Source organism: Hakea prostrata, chromosome 7 (assembly GCF_041222555.1).
Source record: "Hakea prostrata isolate BN-2017 chromosome 7, UWA_Hpros_2, whole genome shotgun sequence".
Taxonomy (NCBI): Eukaryota; Viridiplantae; Streptophyta; class Magnoliopsida; order Proteales; family Proteaceae; genus Hakea; species Hakea prostrata.
Window position 1 is genome coordinate 67,012,969 of NC_142606.1, and position 20,360 is coordinate 67,033,328.

The 20,360-nt window shown below is 38.8% G+C and overlaps 1 protein-coding gene across 1 annotated transcript in view; it reads left to right on the top strand.

The window, feature by feature from the left end:
* The window catches only part of LUT2 (Lycopene beta/epsilon cyclase protein), an 89,449-nt gene extending 73,164 nt beyond the window's left edge, over positions 1-16,285 (top strand). The window contains exons 10-11 of the mRNA XM_089164010.1: positions 9,877-10,009; positions 15,935-16,285. Of these exons, the coding sequence (XP_089020136.1) occupies positions 9,877-10,009; positions 15,935-16,100 (299 nt within the window). The 3' untranslated portion in view covers positions 16,101-16,285. The remainder of the gene's footprint in view (positions 1-9,876; positions 10,010-15,934) is intronic.
* Positions 16,286-20,360: the final 4,075 nt, after the last annotated feature.

A 20,360-nucleotide genomic window follows, 5' to 3' on the forward strand; every position in this document is an offset into this window, starting at 1 on the left:
TTGGTTGCTTCATCTACTTCTCCAACTTTTCATCAAATCATGCCTCTGGCCTTTTTTTCTCCACGTTTTTCTATCATTCCTATGAGCCAAAATCATGAAGCCCTTCTTTTCCGTAAAAGACTATTTTATCAGAGATGGCAAGTGTCACACCCCACCCCACCCAGCCGGATCCGGCCATACCCGAATACCCGTGGGGGTGATACACTACAAGACCTAGGTTCAGTGACAATTCCATACAACACATGATATAGTATAATTAAAAGGACAAGAATAAATCAAGTTCAAGTATAAAGTTATCAAACTTGATTGATCAAAAGGTTACAGTCATCCATTATCTAAAGTTAATCAAAATGGACATCAGAGTTTGAAGGAAGCATAGTTTGTTGCAGCGGAAATTAAACTAAATTGATTCCCTAATGGAATCCAACCTCATAAGAATAGTCTTTGCACGGGCATGAAGCTCCATGCAAGTCTACATCTCTTTTAGTTACTCCTTCAAGAAAGCCTGCCGATGACGAATCCTTCACTTGGAAGGAGTCCTCATAACATGCAGCATATTCTAATAGAAACAAAAATATAAAATGAGTACAACAGAACTCAGTGAGGTCAACTCAACATCTTATCATACATTTGTCCACAAGATTTCCATATCATATCATGCATTCGTACACAAGATCCCACACCACACACATAGCGAGACCGATAATGTAATTAATGATAGTGATATGATGTACGAATGATTATGATATTATGCTCCTAACTCTATCAGGAGGTCTCCATGGTAAACACGCATTAAGTTTGTACACCAATCTCCTTTGGGCGGTCTCGCCACTCTCCCTCAACAAGAGACATCTATTGGGTCTCCGAGGTTGTTGGGTAAAGTCCCGTCAAGCCATGGTTGGGGTATAGGTCACCACTCCCACATCACCGGGAAGAGATTGGCGCGTGTCAAGGATAATCTTAGCCTAGTGCAAAGCAACAGCCTCGACACATATGGTCCGGATATCTCCCCTCATGCCTAGTGTCCTTGGTTCAATACCTCCACCTATGAATGGAATCCTCAACGGGAGGCATCCGTTGGATCCCATTCCTTAACCCAGTGGTCGCCACATATAATGGACAGGATGCTCTCCATGTCCTCTCACGGATCATTTCACCGGCCGAGCGCCCAGAGCCCTTATCCATTATATGCAACCCTACCCTCTATGATGATAGCGGGCCCCGCCAGACCCACCACAACATCACGGGTTAACCGCTTCAACCACCCCCGGAAGGGTAGTAGACGTGAGGTTACCTAGCCAAACACTCAGACACTTAGCATTCATGTACTTAAGTCTAGATGCATACTCATGTAAGTTCACTAGGGTAATGGGCGAACCCACAACCCTAGTTTTAAACATAAAATAAAAAGAGTAATTTAATTCAACATCATCCATATATCTTCATATCAATGATTTAGAATTTGAAAGTAAAAGAAACACTCAATCCATTCAATCTCATCCATCCCATACATTCTCATATTGTTTTCAAAGAATATTGAAAATAGAAGCAAATATACTGCTACCTTTCATTCGTGCAAAGTCCCACACATATTCACAAGATAATAAATATTAAAACAAGGCAATATTATCAATAATGAAATTTAATTATATAATTAAACATGCAAGATAAGGTTGAGTATATTCCTCACCTTTTTAGTTAGCATAAGCTCTTCAAAGTTCCATAAAGTCACACTTACGAGTTGGTGATTATAATCAAAATAAACCTAACCATGTAAGAGGATAATTAGATATAAATTAGAAGTCAATTGGGTTTTAATAAAGTTTCCAAAATCACCCAACGAAAGCCTAATTTGCCAACTAGTTTCGAACCCACTTTTCTCAACCTAGTTTCGGCAAAAAATCAAACTTCACCATCGATTCAAAGTCGAATCGAAACGAAACGGGAATGTCTAATTGGCAGCAATAGGGTTAATTATACCTTCAATGATCTAATCCATCTCAATCAAAAAGCCCCAACGGCCGCGAGTGCTCTCACGGGTCCGAGAGCCAAAATGCAAAATTGTTTGCAACAACTCGCACAAATCACTACAAACCAAAGTGAAACATAAATGAAACTATTTGCAAGCATTCAAAACACCTATCATGTACAATTACTCAAATCCAACATTTATAGCGAATAACTACTCCAAAACAAACCCCAAAGAAGACGGTTGATGATTCTTACCTCCTAACGTCCGCAATGATCCGGGTGTTAGCAGCGTCAAAATGGTTAGAAACCTACTCCCTGGTTCTCTCTCCTAGCCTCAGCGTACTAGCCTTCTAAAATGCGAGTATGAGAGGTTAGAAACTCAAAATAGGGTTTTAAACATGAAAAACCCGCGCCCCAGCGGAAAAGGTAGACCGGCAGTCAACCGGCCAAGTGACCCTCAAATGGACTCCGATTTGGTGATTTGGCTTGTTGGAAAGGCCGACGATCTCGATTTGGTACCATTGCGTCAATTGGATTCTCCATCGCCGATCTACGGACGTTCCAAAATCACCCTTTTTACACCATCGAGATTAATCTTTTTCTTCACTTAAACTTTAGGAGAGTTGATGAGTCATCACAAGGGTCATCCACCTACATTGTTTCCATTTCCAACCCTTCGGGCTCCACTTGAATGGCCCACATTTGTCGTCAACTCGAGGCCCGGTTTTCTCGATTTTGAAGCCACGGGTTAAAGGGGTAGAAATCCGGGGGATTTCACAGCAAGGATAGTACAGGGACTGTCTGATTAGATTAAAGTAGAATCTCTGGATGAAGCCCGAATGGAATCTAATTCTCAAAGATAGAGTGCATGGCCTTTAGAAGCTCCTAGAGTTTTTAGATTAGCCCCTAAAGAGGTGGGTACAAGTACAATATAGACCGTTAGATTTGTTAGGTCACATCATATTGACGTACAATGCATATAACTATATTAAACTAAATCTTCTACGATCAATCTTTAAAACCGCACTACACCAAATCATTTCCACCATGCTTCAATGCATGGAATCTTCATACACTCGACCGTCTAGAGAGCTCGTGATGGGATCTTTTTCACTTTAAGCACTTAAACCAGGAGCATGCCAATGTGAGCCCTTATCAGACCTTGCTGCTTGGCTTCCTCACAACCCTTGGATTTGCATCATTCAACCATAGAATAACAAAAGTAACTTTCTAGAATTGTAAACAACCCCTAAGACTCAACTCTTCTTAGAAAAAAAAGGCCCCCAAAGTTTTCAAATTTATAGATTAACCGTGTGACAAAAATAGTTGCTGTGAATCACAAAGACCAAAATTGAGATTTTCTTTGTAAACTTTCAAACTTCCCTGATTTGCTTCTATTCTGTGCACCCTCACGAGAAATGTTATAACTCCTTCATCCATTGTTGGAATCACAATCTAAAAAGTGAGTATGAAAGTCAACTTCACAGACTTTCTTTTTATCAGTTTAAGTTGGACGTAGAAAATAGCTGTATGATCAAGAAAAGTTTTGTTGAACATGACCTAAGTCAGGTGTGGGAGGTTGTACAAGGAAGAAGAAGGGAGGGGGAAGGGTCTCAAGTACTAGGGGGTTTAGGGCTGCTTTAGTTACTTGGATCTGCTGGCTTCTTGAATTGATGCTGGAGATTGGAAGAAATTGTTGGAACTTTGAAGAAGATGCGCTCAAAACCTGCCGTGGCCCTCTCAAGAAGACCATGTGACATGATTAGGGTGACCCCCCTGGCTGAAATCCTTAATGGGACTCCCAAGATGGCTCCAAGAAGCCCCATGAGTTGGCCAAACACCCTAGTGGGGGTATTTAGGGCATTTTCAGCCCTCTTATATTGCTGGTATTATTTCCAGATTTATTTCTAGAGTTTAATTTGAGTTTTTCTTCTTAATTTGAGTTGTGTTTGAATTGGTTAGGTTGTGGATAAGATAAGATTGTTGTAAAAATAGGGTTCCTATCTTTTAGGAGGGTTCTCATCTTTTAGAAGTTTACTTTCAATTAGAAGTTGTCCTTCAAGTAGTTGGTGGTTAAGTGTCCCAAGGAGTTCTTTTTCAAGTGAACTTCCTTAGATAAGAGTCTTAAGTTAATTAGTCTTTTATTTTTATCATGTGTCTTTAATTGTTTAGATTCCAATTCGAGACACCACATCATGTGGTGGGATCCATAGTGGGAGATCTCGGCGAGATCTCGCAAGATATCTTGGTTTTTTCATATGAAATGGGATATCTCACCTATATCTCATTAGAACTCCCAATTTCTGCCCCATTTTTTTGCAGATTTCAGCTGGATTTTGACTTGTAACTACTCTTAGCACATCTAAAACATCAAAGGAAGATCAATCATTCTCTTCTTGTCTTATGAGCTTATGTGTTAATCACTTATATAGAACTTCTAATGGTTGTATAATTTTATCATTCTATTCTTGAAAGTCGAGATTGTGATACTCATATGGATGGAATTTGATGACTTTTAAGTTATTTGATGTATTTGATACAATTGCTTTTCATTTATTTGCCTTAAAGTTTATGTATTACATGTTGTATAACCTTGCATTCCCTAATCCTATAGCATTTCGGTTTCACACTATGGGTAGACTTAGAAATCATACTTGAGGTTGTTGTCTCACAAATTCAAGGTCACAAGTGTGTTCAAAGGGCCTTAAATAAGCTAAATACCAAGTTTTAGCCCATCCAGGACCTTGAAACCCACCGAGATGGGCCACCGAGTTGAAGCAAAAAAATGGCATATCTCCTCTCGGTCGAGATCTTGGTTTTTTAGGGTGGCAAGATCTCCCTCAAGAGCAAGATCTTCTACCATGGTGGGATCCTTGTCTGTTGAGGAATCCCACACAATGTTAATAGTCTTTTAGTAGGATATAAATAAGCCTATTGTTCCTTTGTAATCTCAAGTTTGACTGAATAAAATTAAGAGTATTTGTGAGACACAAGACTTTGTGGTTTTCTTTGGGAGGGCCACAGTGGATTTTGAAGGGTTCTTCAACTACAATCAGCAGCTGATCTCAATTCACAGCAGCCATTAGTCCTCTCAGAAGCTCCTATCAAGTAAGTAAACCTCCAGCCCCATTCCCCCTTCTTCCCTACCCACTCAAGCATCCCCTACCTCCGCCCCTTCATCACCAGCCCTCCCCTGTCCTGCGTAATTCCCTCCCCCGTCCTGCATAATTCCCTCCCCCTTGCTGCAGCAACACAGCAGCAGCCCCCAATTCCCTTACAACACCCCTTAGGCCTACTTTACCCCTACAATTCCCCCCAGCCTATTCTTCACCTCCCATAGAACCTGCAGGCCTCCCCCACCCCTCCTTCTTAACCACGGCAGCCCTAGAACCGCTCCCCCTGCAATTTCCAAATTCCCAGCCCATAACCTCCTTTCTCCCCTTAGGATCGCACCATCCTCTAGGTGTTAACTCTATTGTTGGCCCCTCAATTAAGCTTTGTTTCCTCAGGTCTGAGATCTTCCTGCACTTCATCTCCTCCCTCTAAATTTTCTTCAACTTAATTTTAAACTTCTGAAACCTAGACCTGCTGCAATTCAGACCCTCCCTGTATATCAGAATCATTAAAACAAGGTCTGAACAGTCAGGGCAGCAAGAATAGCCTCTCTCCTGCCCTAGCTGAAGCCCTCCCAAACCCTAGTTTTTCAGATTTTGTCAAAATTCAGTCTGAGTTAAGCATTACAGCTGGGCTTTTAAAGCTATAGAACACCCAAAACAATCTAGAATAACCTTCCTCTTTTGTTGGAATTCCTGGGCAGCCCTTAGTTTTAGGGAAATTCCATTGCAAACCCTAACCCTAAAACTGGCCCAACCACCACAAAGTTCCAACAGCCCGGGGGGGGAAGGCCACAAGGGGAAAGACTGCCACGGAAAAAAGACCAATAGGGTCTTGCGGTCCCCCACCAAAACAACCAAAAAAAACGAAAGCTTCCAAAGGAATTGTTACGGTTCGGCATCACTCCGGCCCCTCCAAACAAGAAGAAACGACGCCCAAAATAAGACAAAGTACGGAAAAAAATAACAAAAAAGGGAAACCTGAGTGGGCAGCCAGCCCGCGTGCGCCACGGGTTGGCGGGCCCAAATCTGGGTTTCAGCAGAGGGAGGTTCTTGCCTAACGGTTTTGGGTCCTCGCCGACATTGTCGTGGCTGTGCACCGATAACATTTTTGAGTGTGGGAGTGTCCTAAGAAAATACACTTGGCGGACAGGGGGGGGGGGGTAAGTTTGTCAATGACTAGATGTAGATTGCTGACAAAGCAAACACAATAAAAAACTGTAGCCTGTAAAGGAAATAGCGATAAGGTGGGGACAACTTTGGAAAAAGGGGACTAATTGGAGACCACAATAGAGGGCATCCTGTTAATGAGATAATAGGTAGTCAAAACCCCCATCACACCAATAGTGTTTAAGATCATGCATATAGACATTAGAGCAAGGGTCTCTTCAAGAAGGTGGCAGTTTTTTAGTTAAGCAACTCCATTTTGTTGTGGGGTATAGATAAAGCTAGTTTGATGAATTATCTCATTTTTCATCACAAAAAAATAGGCATTGTTAGAATGGAAAACTTTAATAGGCAAAAAAAAAAAAAAAGAGTTTTAATTTCACTAACAAAGTTATGAGAAGTAGGCAAAAAATATGATTTATCTTTTAACAAGTGCAACCAGGTGAGGCGAGAATAATTGTCAACAAAGGGACAACACTGAAAGTCATGCCTATTAGTAACATGACAGGGACCTCAAATATCAGATTGAACTAAATCTAATAATGAAGAATGCGATTAACAAAACGAGCGGGATAGGAAACATGGTGGTGTTTGCTTAACCCACAAGCCTCACAGTTCAGTCTAGAGAAACAACTAAAAGAAAGAAATAACAATTGTAAACAAATAAGAGATAAATGTCCTAGTCCACAATGCCGCTGAAAAGACAGGACTCCTTTAGCAGAAACAACAGCAGCGGAGAAAGTATAGTCTAGGTAGTACAGTCCATCCTTCTCATACCCTCCACCAGTTGTCCTCTTTGTGTGAAGGTCCTGAAAAGTACAAGACATGGGAGTAAAGGATATAACACAGTTTAAGGGTTTAGTTAGTTGGCTGACAAATAATAAATTTAATGGAAACTGATCAATGGAGTGGGAGACATTTTACCATTTCCAAAAGTAGGAGTTGGCGATAATAACAAAGGAAGGATGGTTGGATGCAGAAAATGAAGTAAACGGTGATGACATAACTGTCATGTGAGTGGAAGCCTTGGAATTGATGATCCGAGTGGAGGATGCAGAAGATGAGAATGCAGGAGTACATGCATGGGATAAGGTAGCAGTGGATATAGAGACTTCATATGAAGTGGTACGTAGATGCTATGATATTTTGTAAGCATCGCATGAGTTGGCTTACATAATCATGTAAGAGTTCTGAATTGATCTCCTGAACAAGTAGTTGGTGCAGCATCAGTAGAGTGAACTTCATTAGAACTGCTATCATACACCAAATGATTAGCTAATTGATGTGTCCATTCAAGTTTACCATTGTTTGGCCCAACAAGCTCCCACCAAATGACAAGATTTGCCACAAAATGTGCACTATTGTGAGGCACGATCAATATGCTGTCCTGTCCAGCATAGCCAGTAGATGGACGACGTCCCCCTGAGCCACGACTACAACTGCAACCACAGGAGGTAGTAAATGCTAAATTTCTTCATTTTGGATGTAGCTGATGGGGTAGAGTCACCGGAAGAGACAATGCGCTAGAGGCAAGAGGGAGCAAACTTTCTCCAGGGTCCAGTCAACAAATGTTTTATATGCTTAAGTTCATGGTAGAGTCCAGCAAGGAATTTGGAAACAAAAAACTCATTACGCTGAGTCCTAAGTTTCTCAGGGTTTGTAGTAATGGGCTGAAAAATGTTCAATTCTTCCATCATTTGTTTAAATGGTAATCCTAGAAAGGTTTTCCTCTCTGCTGAAACTGGAAAAGTCTCTCATAAATGTTGTAGCTACGACTCATTTTTCTCCTAGGAAGCTAGGAATATGTTTCCTTCAAGTGATCTCATGTTCCCTTAGCTGTAGAATGAAACGTAACATTGGTGGCAACATTAGGTACCATGCTATTCTATTATGGATCATAATAATTGCATTTTCCTTAGTTCAGGTATCATATTTTTTGTCTTTAGTAAAAGGTGCTCTAGTGTCAATAAAGGAGACTTTACCTTTGGTCAGGATATATACTCAGACAGCTTGGGCCCCACAAAGGTAGTTGGAACTGCCCTTAAGTTTAATAGAAGTAATCTGAAAATTAAGTTGCCCAGAAAAGAGGGTAGGTGTAGGGTTTTCGAGAGAGGCAGCAGCAGTGTCAGTGGCCATTACAATGAGATTCAGAACCAAAAAGTGTAGAACAGCAGTAAGAAGGCAGCAGTAGTGAAACAATTCAACGTAATAGTTTCCTATTTACCAGAAGAAAAAGGGCTGGTGTCCATTCTAAGAAATAGGACAGCAGTAAGGTATAACAGCAGTAGCACCCACAGATTTATTGTCCAAAAAGAAAACCATAGCAGCAGCGGTAATAGCACCAGCAGTGTAAAACAAATGACAAAAAATATCTTAGCACTACTGGCAGCAGAAGGTGTACTTGGGAACCAGATAAAGCCCACACACTGGCAAGACTAATAGGGCATCCCAGAAATCCAAGATAAGGCAGATTGAACCTCAGAAATAAAGTGCTGACTCATGCAGAATCTGTTGGCTGAGGAGCACTCAACCTGAAGTAGATAATAGGCCAAAGATCCTTCACAGTCTCTGCGTCTTCTGTAGCAGTGTTAGGTAGGTAGAGAATACTTCATAAATTGTTTAAGAAGGACCTAAATTACATTGGTAAGGCAGCAATAGGTGGCTGGAAACTAAAGTAAAATACATTTGTTGAGAAACACGATATTGGTAGAATGGCTTATTGATCAATGATCTCAAGCCCTCTATTTATAATTAAGTGGAAAGTACACTATTACAAGGAACAAAATTTTACATGAATACAAATTCTAATTTAACTCATATACAAACTCTAATTGAACTCCTAGTAGATTCCAACAAAACTGAAAACTGAGCAGAGATGAGAGATTTAGGGTTTCCTCAAGCTAATTAGAGAGGCTCAGATATCATGTTAGAATCCAAGACTTTGTAACCTGCTTAAGGGCAGAGAAAAGAGAGAATCTGAGAAGAGAAAAGAGAAGCCACAAGAGAGAGCATGCGATTAGGTCCCCAATCTCAGCCCTCATTCTTATAATCAAAGGACCATTTTACCCCTGAACATTTTGCCGCAGAAACACAAGTGCGACATAATAATTAAAAGGTCTAAACCTACTAACCAAAACCCACAACACTAGGAAGTGTCACTGCTAGATATTTGACAAGGATGTTGAGATGGAAGAGTGCCAAAAATAGGAAGGACAAAATTAGGTATGATTGTAGAGTTGTATGGGATAATGGGAGTAGCTCCAATAAATGATAAATTATGAGAAAGTTATTTTAGGTAGCATGGACAAGTCCAACAGAGATACTTATATGCTTCATTCTGGAGGACTGATTTAATACAACTTGATGAAACTTAAGTAAAAGGTAGGCTCGGACAAACATAAGGGAATTGGTGAGAAAACTCATGTATAGCTTAGGTCTTGTATCAAGTTTGACCTCACGTCTAGCTTGATTGGAGGATAAAGATCCATAAAGTCTTATGTATGTCAAAATGTTAGACTCTTGATGGGATTTGTTGCCGTTTCTGTTTCTGGTTGTTGATTCCGTTTCAACTAATTATATTTTTTTTTTTGACTTTCCTTATTATTATTATTTTCTTCTACATCAGCTTGGAATGCACTTTGGCCACAAGAAAGGAAGCGTCAGAGAGCATTCTTTCTTTTCGGATTGGCTCTAATTTTACAGTTTGACATTGATGGCATCAGAACTTTCTTCCACACTTTCTTTCGGTTGCCTACTCGGTATGTTTGAAGTTTGGCTCTTCATTTTTACATTTGTAATTGTATATAGCTTTTCACACCTTACATGGGTTATCTTCTCTGAAATTGTAGATGTTGGTTTCTATGCAGTGGTTGTAAATTTGTCTGCAAATTTATGGTTTCGTGGGAAAAATTGCCTGGCAAAAAAAACTTGCAAATCAGTTAAGAAGAGAATTCTTGAATTCATATTATTTTCTGATGTACAAGAGTACATCAGATGAAATAATGAGATGGAAGGGGTAATTTATCTAAGTCAAGAATGAGAATGCTTTTATGTCAGTGCTTGAAAGAATTCTGAATTTGCCAGTTCCTCTACTTTTATGTTAGTGCTTGAAGAATTCTGAATTCGCCAGTTCCTCAAGTTCATTGTAAAAGTTTTATCCAAATATTTTCCGTTGACAGAAGATATAAACTTAAATTTCAAATGCATTATGTTTCCTAAAAAAGAAAAAAAAAATTCAAATGCATCATTAGTATCATGACTTAAACTATTATGTTGTAAATCCACCTTTTGTTCTAGTGCCTCTGACAAACTGACTACAGGATTTTTTTTCGGGTAGAAAGACTACAGATTTGACTGTGCATGGAAATATACGTTCACATACAATGCCAGCATCCTTACTTTCCATCATTTAACATGTTTGGTCGTAATTTTTGTTAGTTTCTGATTTTCTGAACCTTTTATTTGGATTTTTTTTTTCATTTAAAAATAATGCAGAAGTGTATAGTTGAGGTGAGGATGTTAAGATAGATCAGTGGAATGAGTAAAAAGAATATGGATGTGCATGAGTGCAATAGCTAGAAATTGGGAAGTGGCAATAGCTGACAACCAAATAGTTCTTTAAATGCCAAGGCATTTCCTGAGGTGTTTCACTTGTCAAATGGTTGAGGTGTTACTGTGTAAGACTCAAGATGTGTCATGTGCATTCATGAGATGTGTTCATGTTACATTTGGATATGTTTATGTTCTCTTGTACGTGTGTGTGGTGAGATAAAATTTATGATTTTCATGTTGCAATCTTCTTTTTTATTGATAGTATGCATATGTACCTTATATCATATAGTACCCATGATGTGAACACATGAACCCCCTGGCGGAACCTCTTTAGAGGTGTATTTTGGGCATTTTAGCCCTTAGTTTAGTTTAGTTCCGAAATTAATTTTAGAATTTTCCAGAATTTTAATTGAGTCCAATTTTGCAATTTGAGTTGAGTTTGGTTATGTTTGGAGTAGTCTAGTTTGAGTTAAAGTTGTTTTGAAGAGTCCCAAGTTAGTTTAGATAAGGTTCCTTATCCAAAGGAGATCCTATCTATTAGGAGTTTGTTTTGAAGTTATCTTTTATTCTTAAGAGTCCAGTCCAAGATGTAATAGGATCCTTATCAGTTAAGGAATTCCAAGTTTGAGACAGAGCCTTTTGTTTAAGGCTATAAATGGCATAGTTGATTAATGTAATATTCAGTCTTGGATGAAACAATGAATTGATTGTTTGAGGATCACGGTCTCCTGTGTGGGTAGGCCCTGGTTGAGTGAAAAATCTTTCATGTTCTTCATTATCTTCTTCAATTCAGCAGCTCTCAAGAGATCATCAAAGCATCCAAGCAACCATTCCAACAAGCAACAGCCTTCCACCCTTCCCCCTCTCTTGCGCAAACCCTAGAAGCCCTCCCTAGCAACCGTGGCATCCCCAGCCCCTCCCCCTCTTGTTTGACCTAGGAAACCATTGCCACCCCATAACAAATAAGCCCCTTCTCCCTTGGGTCCTTCAAACCCCAGCCCTCCTACAGTCACCGAGACCTTCCCCCTTTTCTGCTCTTCCCCACGGTGACAAGATCCTAATCCCATTATGAAAACCCCATTCCCAGCCCTTAAACCCACCCTTCTACCTCTAGTAGGATCGCAATTCCCCTAGGAGTAAACCCACCCACTAAGTTCCCCTTACAGCCCTGCTTTTCTGATCCAAAAATTTCCTGCAATTCATCTTCTTTGTGGGAAGGATTCTGCAGAATTTTAAGAGTGTCTGAAATCCTAATTTTAGACTGCTCTGACCCCCTAAATCCTATGAACCATTGAACCCTAGTTCTGAATCAGAAAACCAGCATAGTTAGAACTAAGAACCCTAATCCACCATTGCTGAACCTTCCTAAACCCTAAATCCAGAATTCTGCAATTATCTCAAACCCTGTTCACACTGTACTGAATTGAAAGTGTGAAAATTACACTCTGAAACCCTAGAAATCCCATCCCTCTTTGCTGGAATTTCCTTGGCAGCCACAAATCCAGGGTGTTTACAGCTTCACCCCTAACCCCAGATCCATGGTACATCAACCCGAGGTGAAATATACAGCAATTAAAATCTATACCTAATGGAATAATGTATTCCAAAAACATATATCATGTCCTAATTTTCTTGGGGGGGGGGGGGGGGCTAGAGGCAAAATGATAAGGGTTATGGTTAACACTCTGAGAATCAGCCGTGATAAAGGTATGCCTCGTTTGAGATGTTCAACTCAAAGTGCCCAAAATCTTGAGATCCCTCCCCCCCCCCCAACCCCAACCTAGAAAAAAAAATTGACACGCCACATTGATGAGGTTCCTGGCCTTTATGTGACATATGTATCCAAGCTTACATTCACTGAGCTTTTGGAAGCACACAAGGCAAAATTGATGAAGGTGCCTCAGTTGTGTGAGAAATCAATGAGTACCAATACTAAAGGTGATATGGTGTTTGCAAAATAAAAATAATCGCAAGCGCACGGTATCGTGTAGCTAACTAGTCAATCTCAGGGAGATATTCCCCCTTAGAATTTATCCTCTTAATGGTAACGCGAGAGTGCAATGATTCAAAAATATTAATTAATTAATTAAACTAATTGAGCGGTCCTAACACATACATCTAATGCGATCGAATTGAGATGAGAAAATAAAACGGACATAACCTAACCATTCATCATCTAATAAATAAATAAATAAATACATAAATAAAAACAGGAATAAAATATGCAAACAACAAATAAAATAAATGGGAAATGATCTGAATGTCAGCTCTGGATCGAGGGAAGGGGAGTATAACTAGGATGACTTTGACTGTGGACCCTTTGTTGCAGCTTACAGTCTACCGATCAGGGGAACGGATATTAAAGAAAAAAATGCAAAAAGTAAATAATATAACAAATAACAAAGCAATAAATGGAAAAGGAAAATCTTAACCAAAGAGAGGCATGAATGTGGGCATCTTTGATCAAGGACCCAAGGGGAAAGGGAAACAAAAATAAATCCTAAGTTAAGAATATGGAGGGGTAGACAGAAGCGGGAATGGGGGGGGGGAGAGAAGATTATTAACGAAGACTACTTGCATCTTTGAATCTCCAATGACAAAAATAAACCTTGAACAATCGATTCGAATCTCAACCAACCCTAACAACCAGATCTGGAATGATCCAAATCTGCAATTGGTAAACCCAGAGAAAAACAAATCCTCTTGAAAATTGAAACTTGAACTCAAAATTGAAATTGAAATTGAAATTGCATTGATAAAAAGAAATAAACTACACTTGTATAAAATAAACTAAATAACTTGAATATTCATTGCATTACATATAAAAATTGAATCTAAACATTTAATCTAGAAACTAAAATCCCACAAAGCAATCAAAGATTTATAGAAAACCTAGAACAAGCTAAAGATAATAGAAGGTGCAAGACTTAAATAAACTAAAGAGGAATAAAGTGTAAACTAGGTCTAAGAGAGGAGGGGATATTTATAGGAGATGGTGAATGATTTACAAATAAGAAAAATAAATAAATAATAATAATAATAATAATAATAATAATAATAATAATAATAATAATAATAATAATAATAAAGAGAGAAATAGGAAAAGAAAAAAATAAAGAACCTAATTTCGTTGGAAATCAAAGGAATAGAGAGAGAGAGAGAATGAATGGAGGGAAAGAAAATAAAAAAATTATATTCTTTGAGTTAGACATGGAGAGTAAAGAGGAAAGAAAGGAAAAAAAAAGAAAATAAAATACATATATTTTGTTAACAAAAACATAAGTTGGTTATTAAGGAAATAATAAAGTAAACAAAATAGAAAGTGGGGAGAGAGAAAGAGAGAGAAAAATAATTAGGAAAATAAATAAAATCTTCTAGAAAATCTATAAAACAAAATAGAAAATCCTAATGTTTGACTACTTGTGGGCCCATACATTTTTCAATTACAATAAAGTAAAATAAAATAAAAATCCTAACTAACCTCAACCATAGATCAAAATTGGCTTATGTATTTCTAAGATATTTTGGAGTTGGCCCATAATTGCATCTCTAGCCCATCATGCTCCAAATCAGGCATTTTTGCACTTGAGAATTTGAACGGACTTCTTGATGTGTAAAATTGCATGTTTCATACTCAAAACTCCAAATATTTGCTCAAATCCTGGAAAATCCTAAAATCTGCCAAAACAACATAAAACCCAAGGTATCTCCACTCTTAAGTGTGTAGAATGCATGTTTTTTGCCCTAAGATTTCACACATAAATGTGCTCATCATATGGTACGCAATTTGAAGTTTGCAAAGAAGAGAAGAGGGAGTACATCGGTTTCCTTGATGAGGAAAGACATGGGAGTTGTGTGACTTTTGTCTGGTAGAATACGTTGGACCAGATAAATTGAAAGCCTAAGCAGGATTCAAGTAGTTGAACATGGTTAGTCAGTGGTGTAAAAAAGTAATGGCTTTTTTGACACCACTGATCGCAGTCCACTTTATTGTTATCCCTTTATCTTGCATGAGATCTGGTCAGCTTTGGGTTGCATGAAATTGATCATTGATCTTCTAGTTGTCCATCTCCTTTAAGACTTTACTGAGGAACATGGGGAAATCATGTCTGATCAGATACTGTTCCTCATTGGTGTTTCTCATATAATTTTGTCTTGACTCTTGAGCTAGACCTACATACGGATCAGTTTATGTGGACTTAGATGTTCATCAAGGTACTGGAAACTGAAAAGACAAAGGAAAAAGGGAAATGATATTGACCCAGTTATGGCACAGGTTGGCCCCTGTATTTAGTCTTTGGTAAAGGATACATGAGAATGATAATGGTCTGTGTTGGAGATGCATAGACACATCATGATTTGAAATCATACATTATTTCGATCCTTGAACATCTGAACATCTGAACATCTAAAGTATCAGCGTCTGATACTTTATATTTACTCATGTATATGTTGTTTCTAGATCCCTCAGTCATCGGGAAAGCACCAGACAGTTCATTTGAGGACCATTTTCCAGATTCTTTTTAGTTAGTGACTTCTAAGATGTGCTCTGCTGGAATTCTATCATAGTACATGGTTCACTACCCTGCTAGTTTATTAGAGGTCGAGGATGGCACTATGCTTGTTGATAGGCTGGTAGAGTGTCGGTCCCTAATGGATTTTCCTGATTTATTGACTGTATTATTATTAGTGGCATATGTGGATTGTTGGTAGTAACCTTGCCAGTGGTATCACGACCTGGCAGCAATGGGTATAGCTTTGGCTAGTGGTGCTTATAATGTTATTTATGGTGATTATATTGAAGTTGGAGGGATCTACATATTGATTTCCTGTAAGCATTCGATTTATTGTTTGGAGGAAATGCCTTTTTTTTTCCGAATAATTCTCAGCTGATAAGATTGCTTGCTTTTCCCTCTGTCAGGGTTAAACAACTACCAACTTATTGACCCATTGCAACTCCTGGATGGATGATATGTTGTCACCCCAAGTCTTGATACTAATAATTAACTTTCCATGAATATGGAGTTGCAATATGAGTTAAAAGGCTCCTAAATGATAGAAATTGAAACTGCTGATAGATGTACTGCTAGATGCTATGTTCGAACAATGATGAATGGATTTGTGTCTTGCAGGATGTGGCAGGGCTTTCTTGGTTCCACACTTTCATCTGTCGACCTCATAATGTTTGCATTTTATATGTTTGTTATTGCACCAAGCCGCATGAGAATGTGCCTAATCAGGCATCTATTTTCTGATCCCACAGGAGCAATTATGATAAGAACATATCTTGCATTATAAGTTGTCCATATTTCAGCACAAATTTCTGCTTTATTTTAGTTTTAGAGTGGGGACATGATAAAACCCTCTTGAAAGGTCATTGTATATACACTTTACAAAATTTTATTGGTTTATAAATCTTTTAGATTTCAGCTAATGATTATAGAAGAGCAGTTGCCCCTTGGAATTTTCTGGTGACACTTACCCTTGAGTCTAGTGACTAAGGAAAGAAACTAAAAGCCTCTAAGGGAGGCTTGATAGTTTTTCATGGACAGAATTGCTGTTGTGAAACAATTACTAGATATTAGCATTTGAAATCTGAAAACTGGTATTATGGGAAATTCTGCTTAGGTAATTTGTTATGGCACCAGTTAATGAAGATCTAGGATTAGGAACAGCTTAGCCCCAAAATAACCTACAATAAAAAATAGAAGCAAAGGATAGAAATTAGGAATATAGGGCCTTTAAGTCAATCTAGTCACAAGAATTCTGATAATACCTGGTTAAGTGATGCCTGCATCTAGGTGGAAAACTGCTGCAACTTTATCTTGAATCCAGTTATTGGATTGAGATGTATGAAAATGATCACTGAAATAAAAAACTTGTGTCCTGTGGACTGATGACCAACTACTAGATTGTCTCCAAACATGGGTTGAATGAGGTATTAATGGAGATGATGTACTGTTGCATGTTTGAGCTGATGGTTTAATGGAGGAATGAAGTGGTGGATGAAATAACAACCTTGATTGTCTACAAGAATAGGCCAATAAAGGAATAAAGGAAGTGGGGGGGGGGGGGAATCATCGTTGTAGAACTATTGACTGCAAATGATGCCAGAGTGTTTGCAACATTGTTAGCTTCCCCTAGTGTGTGTTGAAGCCTTGGGAATTTGCAGGATGTAGCTATATCCAGAATGTCTTGAATGATGTGTCTGATCCTCCAAGATGATTTCTCTCACTGTTGTTGAAGCAATTCTATAATATCAACGTTTGCCGCTTATCTATTATGATTACTTGAGAGATGGTTCTCTTTGGCCCAGATAATAGCTTTTCTAACAGCAAGTGCTTTCTGCCACAATAGCATTTTGGATAACACATCCTTCAGCAAAATAGAAAAATCATTCTCCCCATGTGACCTCTCCCTGTTCCTCCATATCCCTCTTGCTTTGGATTCTTCAAACTTGACCCATCAACATTGATTCTTATACCCAATCTCTGGGGTTAGCCATCTGATTTGTTTTAGAGGATGACATCTGACCCATTATGGGAGGCTTTCTTGTTGTAATCTTAAGTCTTCTGAACAGCAATTTTGTATATCTGCCAAGCAACTACGGATTCCCATGTACAGAGTCTGTTAAATTAACCCACAATAACCATAATGCATTCAGGTGTAACAAAAGATTATGCTTCTTCTCTGCATTTTGCTTTTTACTTGATCTAACCATACGGATTTGAGTGTTAATGCCCTCTGTTCTCCCACAACAGATCATGCATTAAATTCCCATAGTTCCTTATATTGCAATGAAGGAAGATATGCTCTTGATCCACTTGTGAAATTCCACTCTACACAGGAACAGTTCTAGTGGGCTCGAACAAGAGGAGAATAACACTGACAGGGAAATAGAAAAGTGAGAAGTTAAAGATATTCAGGCCTCACGTAGTTAGGTCTGTTGAAAACATTCTTTAACAGGCGGCAAATTAATTATTATTTTTCTTATTTTAAATTCATTGAGTTTCAACTAACAAATTAATTAAAGGCAAAAAGTCAACGGAAGATTACGAATACATGTATACGGCAAGACTCACACAGCCTTCTTTGGGGAGGCAAAATGACAAATTGGTTCTTTGTTGAATATTATGACCTGATGACAGGTTTAGGTTTTTAGATCGCTGTGATCTGTCTTCCAGTTTGTCATTTTGACATGAACTCTGACCGAATAAAAAACAAACCCAACCGCTCCATCTGGATTCTGGACCACCTGTCCGGATCCAATGAATCAGCTGAGATGGTGCCACTATGCTTCGTATTGGTGACAAAAAGTACAACTATGGCACAAGCGACCAGTGTGTCGCTGGCGAGTTTGGATTTGCTATCTAAGGTCTGTGCTTTGGTCATATTTTTCTATCACATCATACAGAGAGAAGTCAACTTTTAAATGTTGATAAAATGAATAAGGGACAAATTTTACAATAAATCTCAAATGTGAGATTTACGGCTGAGAGGTGGAAAGAGTGAAGAGAGCACACAAGAGTGAAGAGAGCACACCTCAACCTCACAGATAGAAGATAAGTGGAGCTGTCAAGCTGCCTAGGGGCAGAAAGGTGGTTACCAGGGATCTTGCTTTAGTCATGTGAATGATCATCAAGCGATAAAGTATTTTGAACCATTCAATTTAAAAATTTCGGTCTTGACCGTTGAAATTCTAAGGATCCAGAATTTTGCTTCAAAGTTAATGCATGGAACTGAAACTTTTAACCCCGAGGGGTGGCTCAATTGACAAAGCCCAAACGCTTCCACGTAGGAAGTCAGAGTTCAAATCCCCTCGGGGCCAAGGGCGAAGCCTCGCCTATATTAATTATATAAAAAACACCTTGAAAATGTAGTGGTGGTGCGCTCAAACTGGCCCAAATGAACTTCATTCAAAAAAAAAAAACTGAAACTTTTCCAATTACCAGTCAGAGTTGTAAAGTTAGGAAATAAAAAGAAATCATGTGCATCTTCTGGTATCTCAGTCACAGTTGTAAACTTGGGAAAGAAAAGAGAAAACACGTGTATCTTCTGGTATCTCACCCAACTACGGAGTAGGGGTAGCCAGGGGGGTTGGAACTTGGAACCATCTACTCGTCCAACATCATATTAAGAAGTCATGACTCATGACGCAGAGCCATTCACCTAACCCAAAGTCAAAATCATAGGCCATGACTTATGCGAGTAACCATTTTTTTTAAACATAAAATTGGTTTATAGTATGATTGGATTCACTGGCTTTAAGGAATTTGTATCAATTTGATTCTTGGGGATTGAGGTTGATGAAGACTATCTTACGTGTTCCTGAACTACATTCTCAAATACAGTGATGCGGCTTGAGATGCACTTTCATCGAAGGAGAATGTGGTTGTATTATATGGAAACTGAGGATTATTTGGCGGCCAAATTTGTTGCAAGCCTCAGTTTTTTTGTAGTTGCTCTCGAGCTAGAAGCAATACAGGATGCTTTAAAACTCACTTTGTCTCTTAGGATCTAGCAGATCTGTCTCCACACTGATTACAAACCAGTGGTTCTTGCCTTCTTAGGAGAGAACAACACTATGGAATGACTTCGTGAGGGTTTTTTTCAAGAAATTTTAATTTTCAGTCATTTTTTTGAACATTTTCAGATTACGCATGTAAATAGACAGTTTATTTGCTTAATAGATTTTTTAGCGTTGGGTGCTGATGCGTCCAAAAAATAGTAAGCCTCCGGATTATGAAGATAATCTGCAAAATAGGGTTAGACATGGCCCGACCGCTAGGGTCGGGAGGCCACCTCCTAAGCTTAATGACGTCAATGAACTGATCACAATGTTCTGGTTAGATGCAGAGTCTAAAATGAATACGAATTGTAGGGAAACGATTCAGATACTTCTGGAATGAGTAGATCACTAGCTTATATAGACTTTACCTCCAATTCTTGACCGTTGGGTGAATTCTCGATCTCTTTAGGTGGCTGTCCGATCATAGGGTTTTACTCTAGATATTCGGGGGTGTTGGTAACACAATAGTTGCTTCCTACGAGTCAGCTTCACTTACCGCAAGATTCGGGAAGTCGTTCGTGACTGGTAACACAAGTGCGGCACCCTCTCGATCGTTTTAGCTTAGATTAAGGTGGGTCCCGATTGTGGTCCAACCAAAACGAAGGACGTGAACTCGGTTCAATACGTTCGGTGCAATTTTCCTCGTATCAGGTGCTAAACGACTTCATATTTTACGTGTCTGGGGTCATCCCCACCTCGTTTCATTGAGGATCAGTCTCTTGTTCTGACTAGATGGATCTTCTGGAGCTCCTTTATATAAATTTATCATTGTTAAAAAAACTAATAATAAAAAAAAAAAACATTATCAAAAGAATAATTATATAATTAATTAATCATATAGGTGAGGTTTCGAATACATACAGGACTTCCATCGACAGCCTTTTGGCTTCACTCGGTTCGACCTGGTCGACTCACTAAAAATGGAGTTGGGTCGGGTCGAGTCGAGTCTTGAGCAAACAACGAGCACTCAAAGAAATGTCAAAATGGAC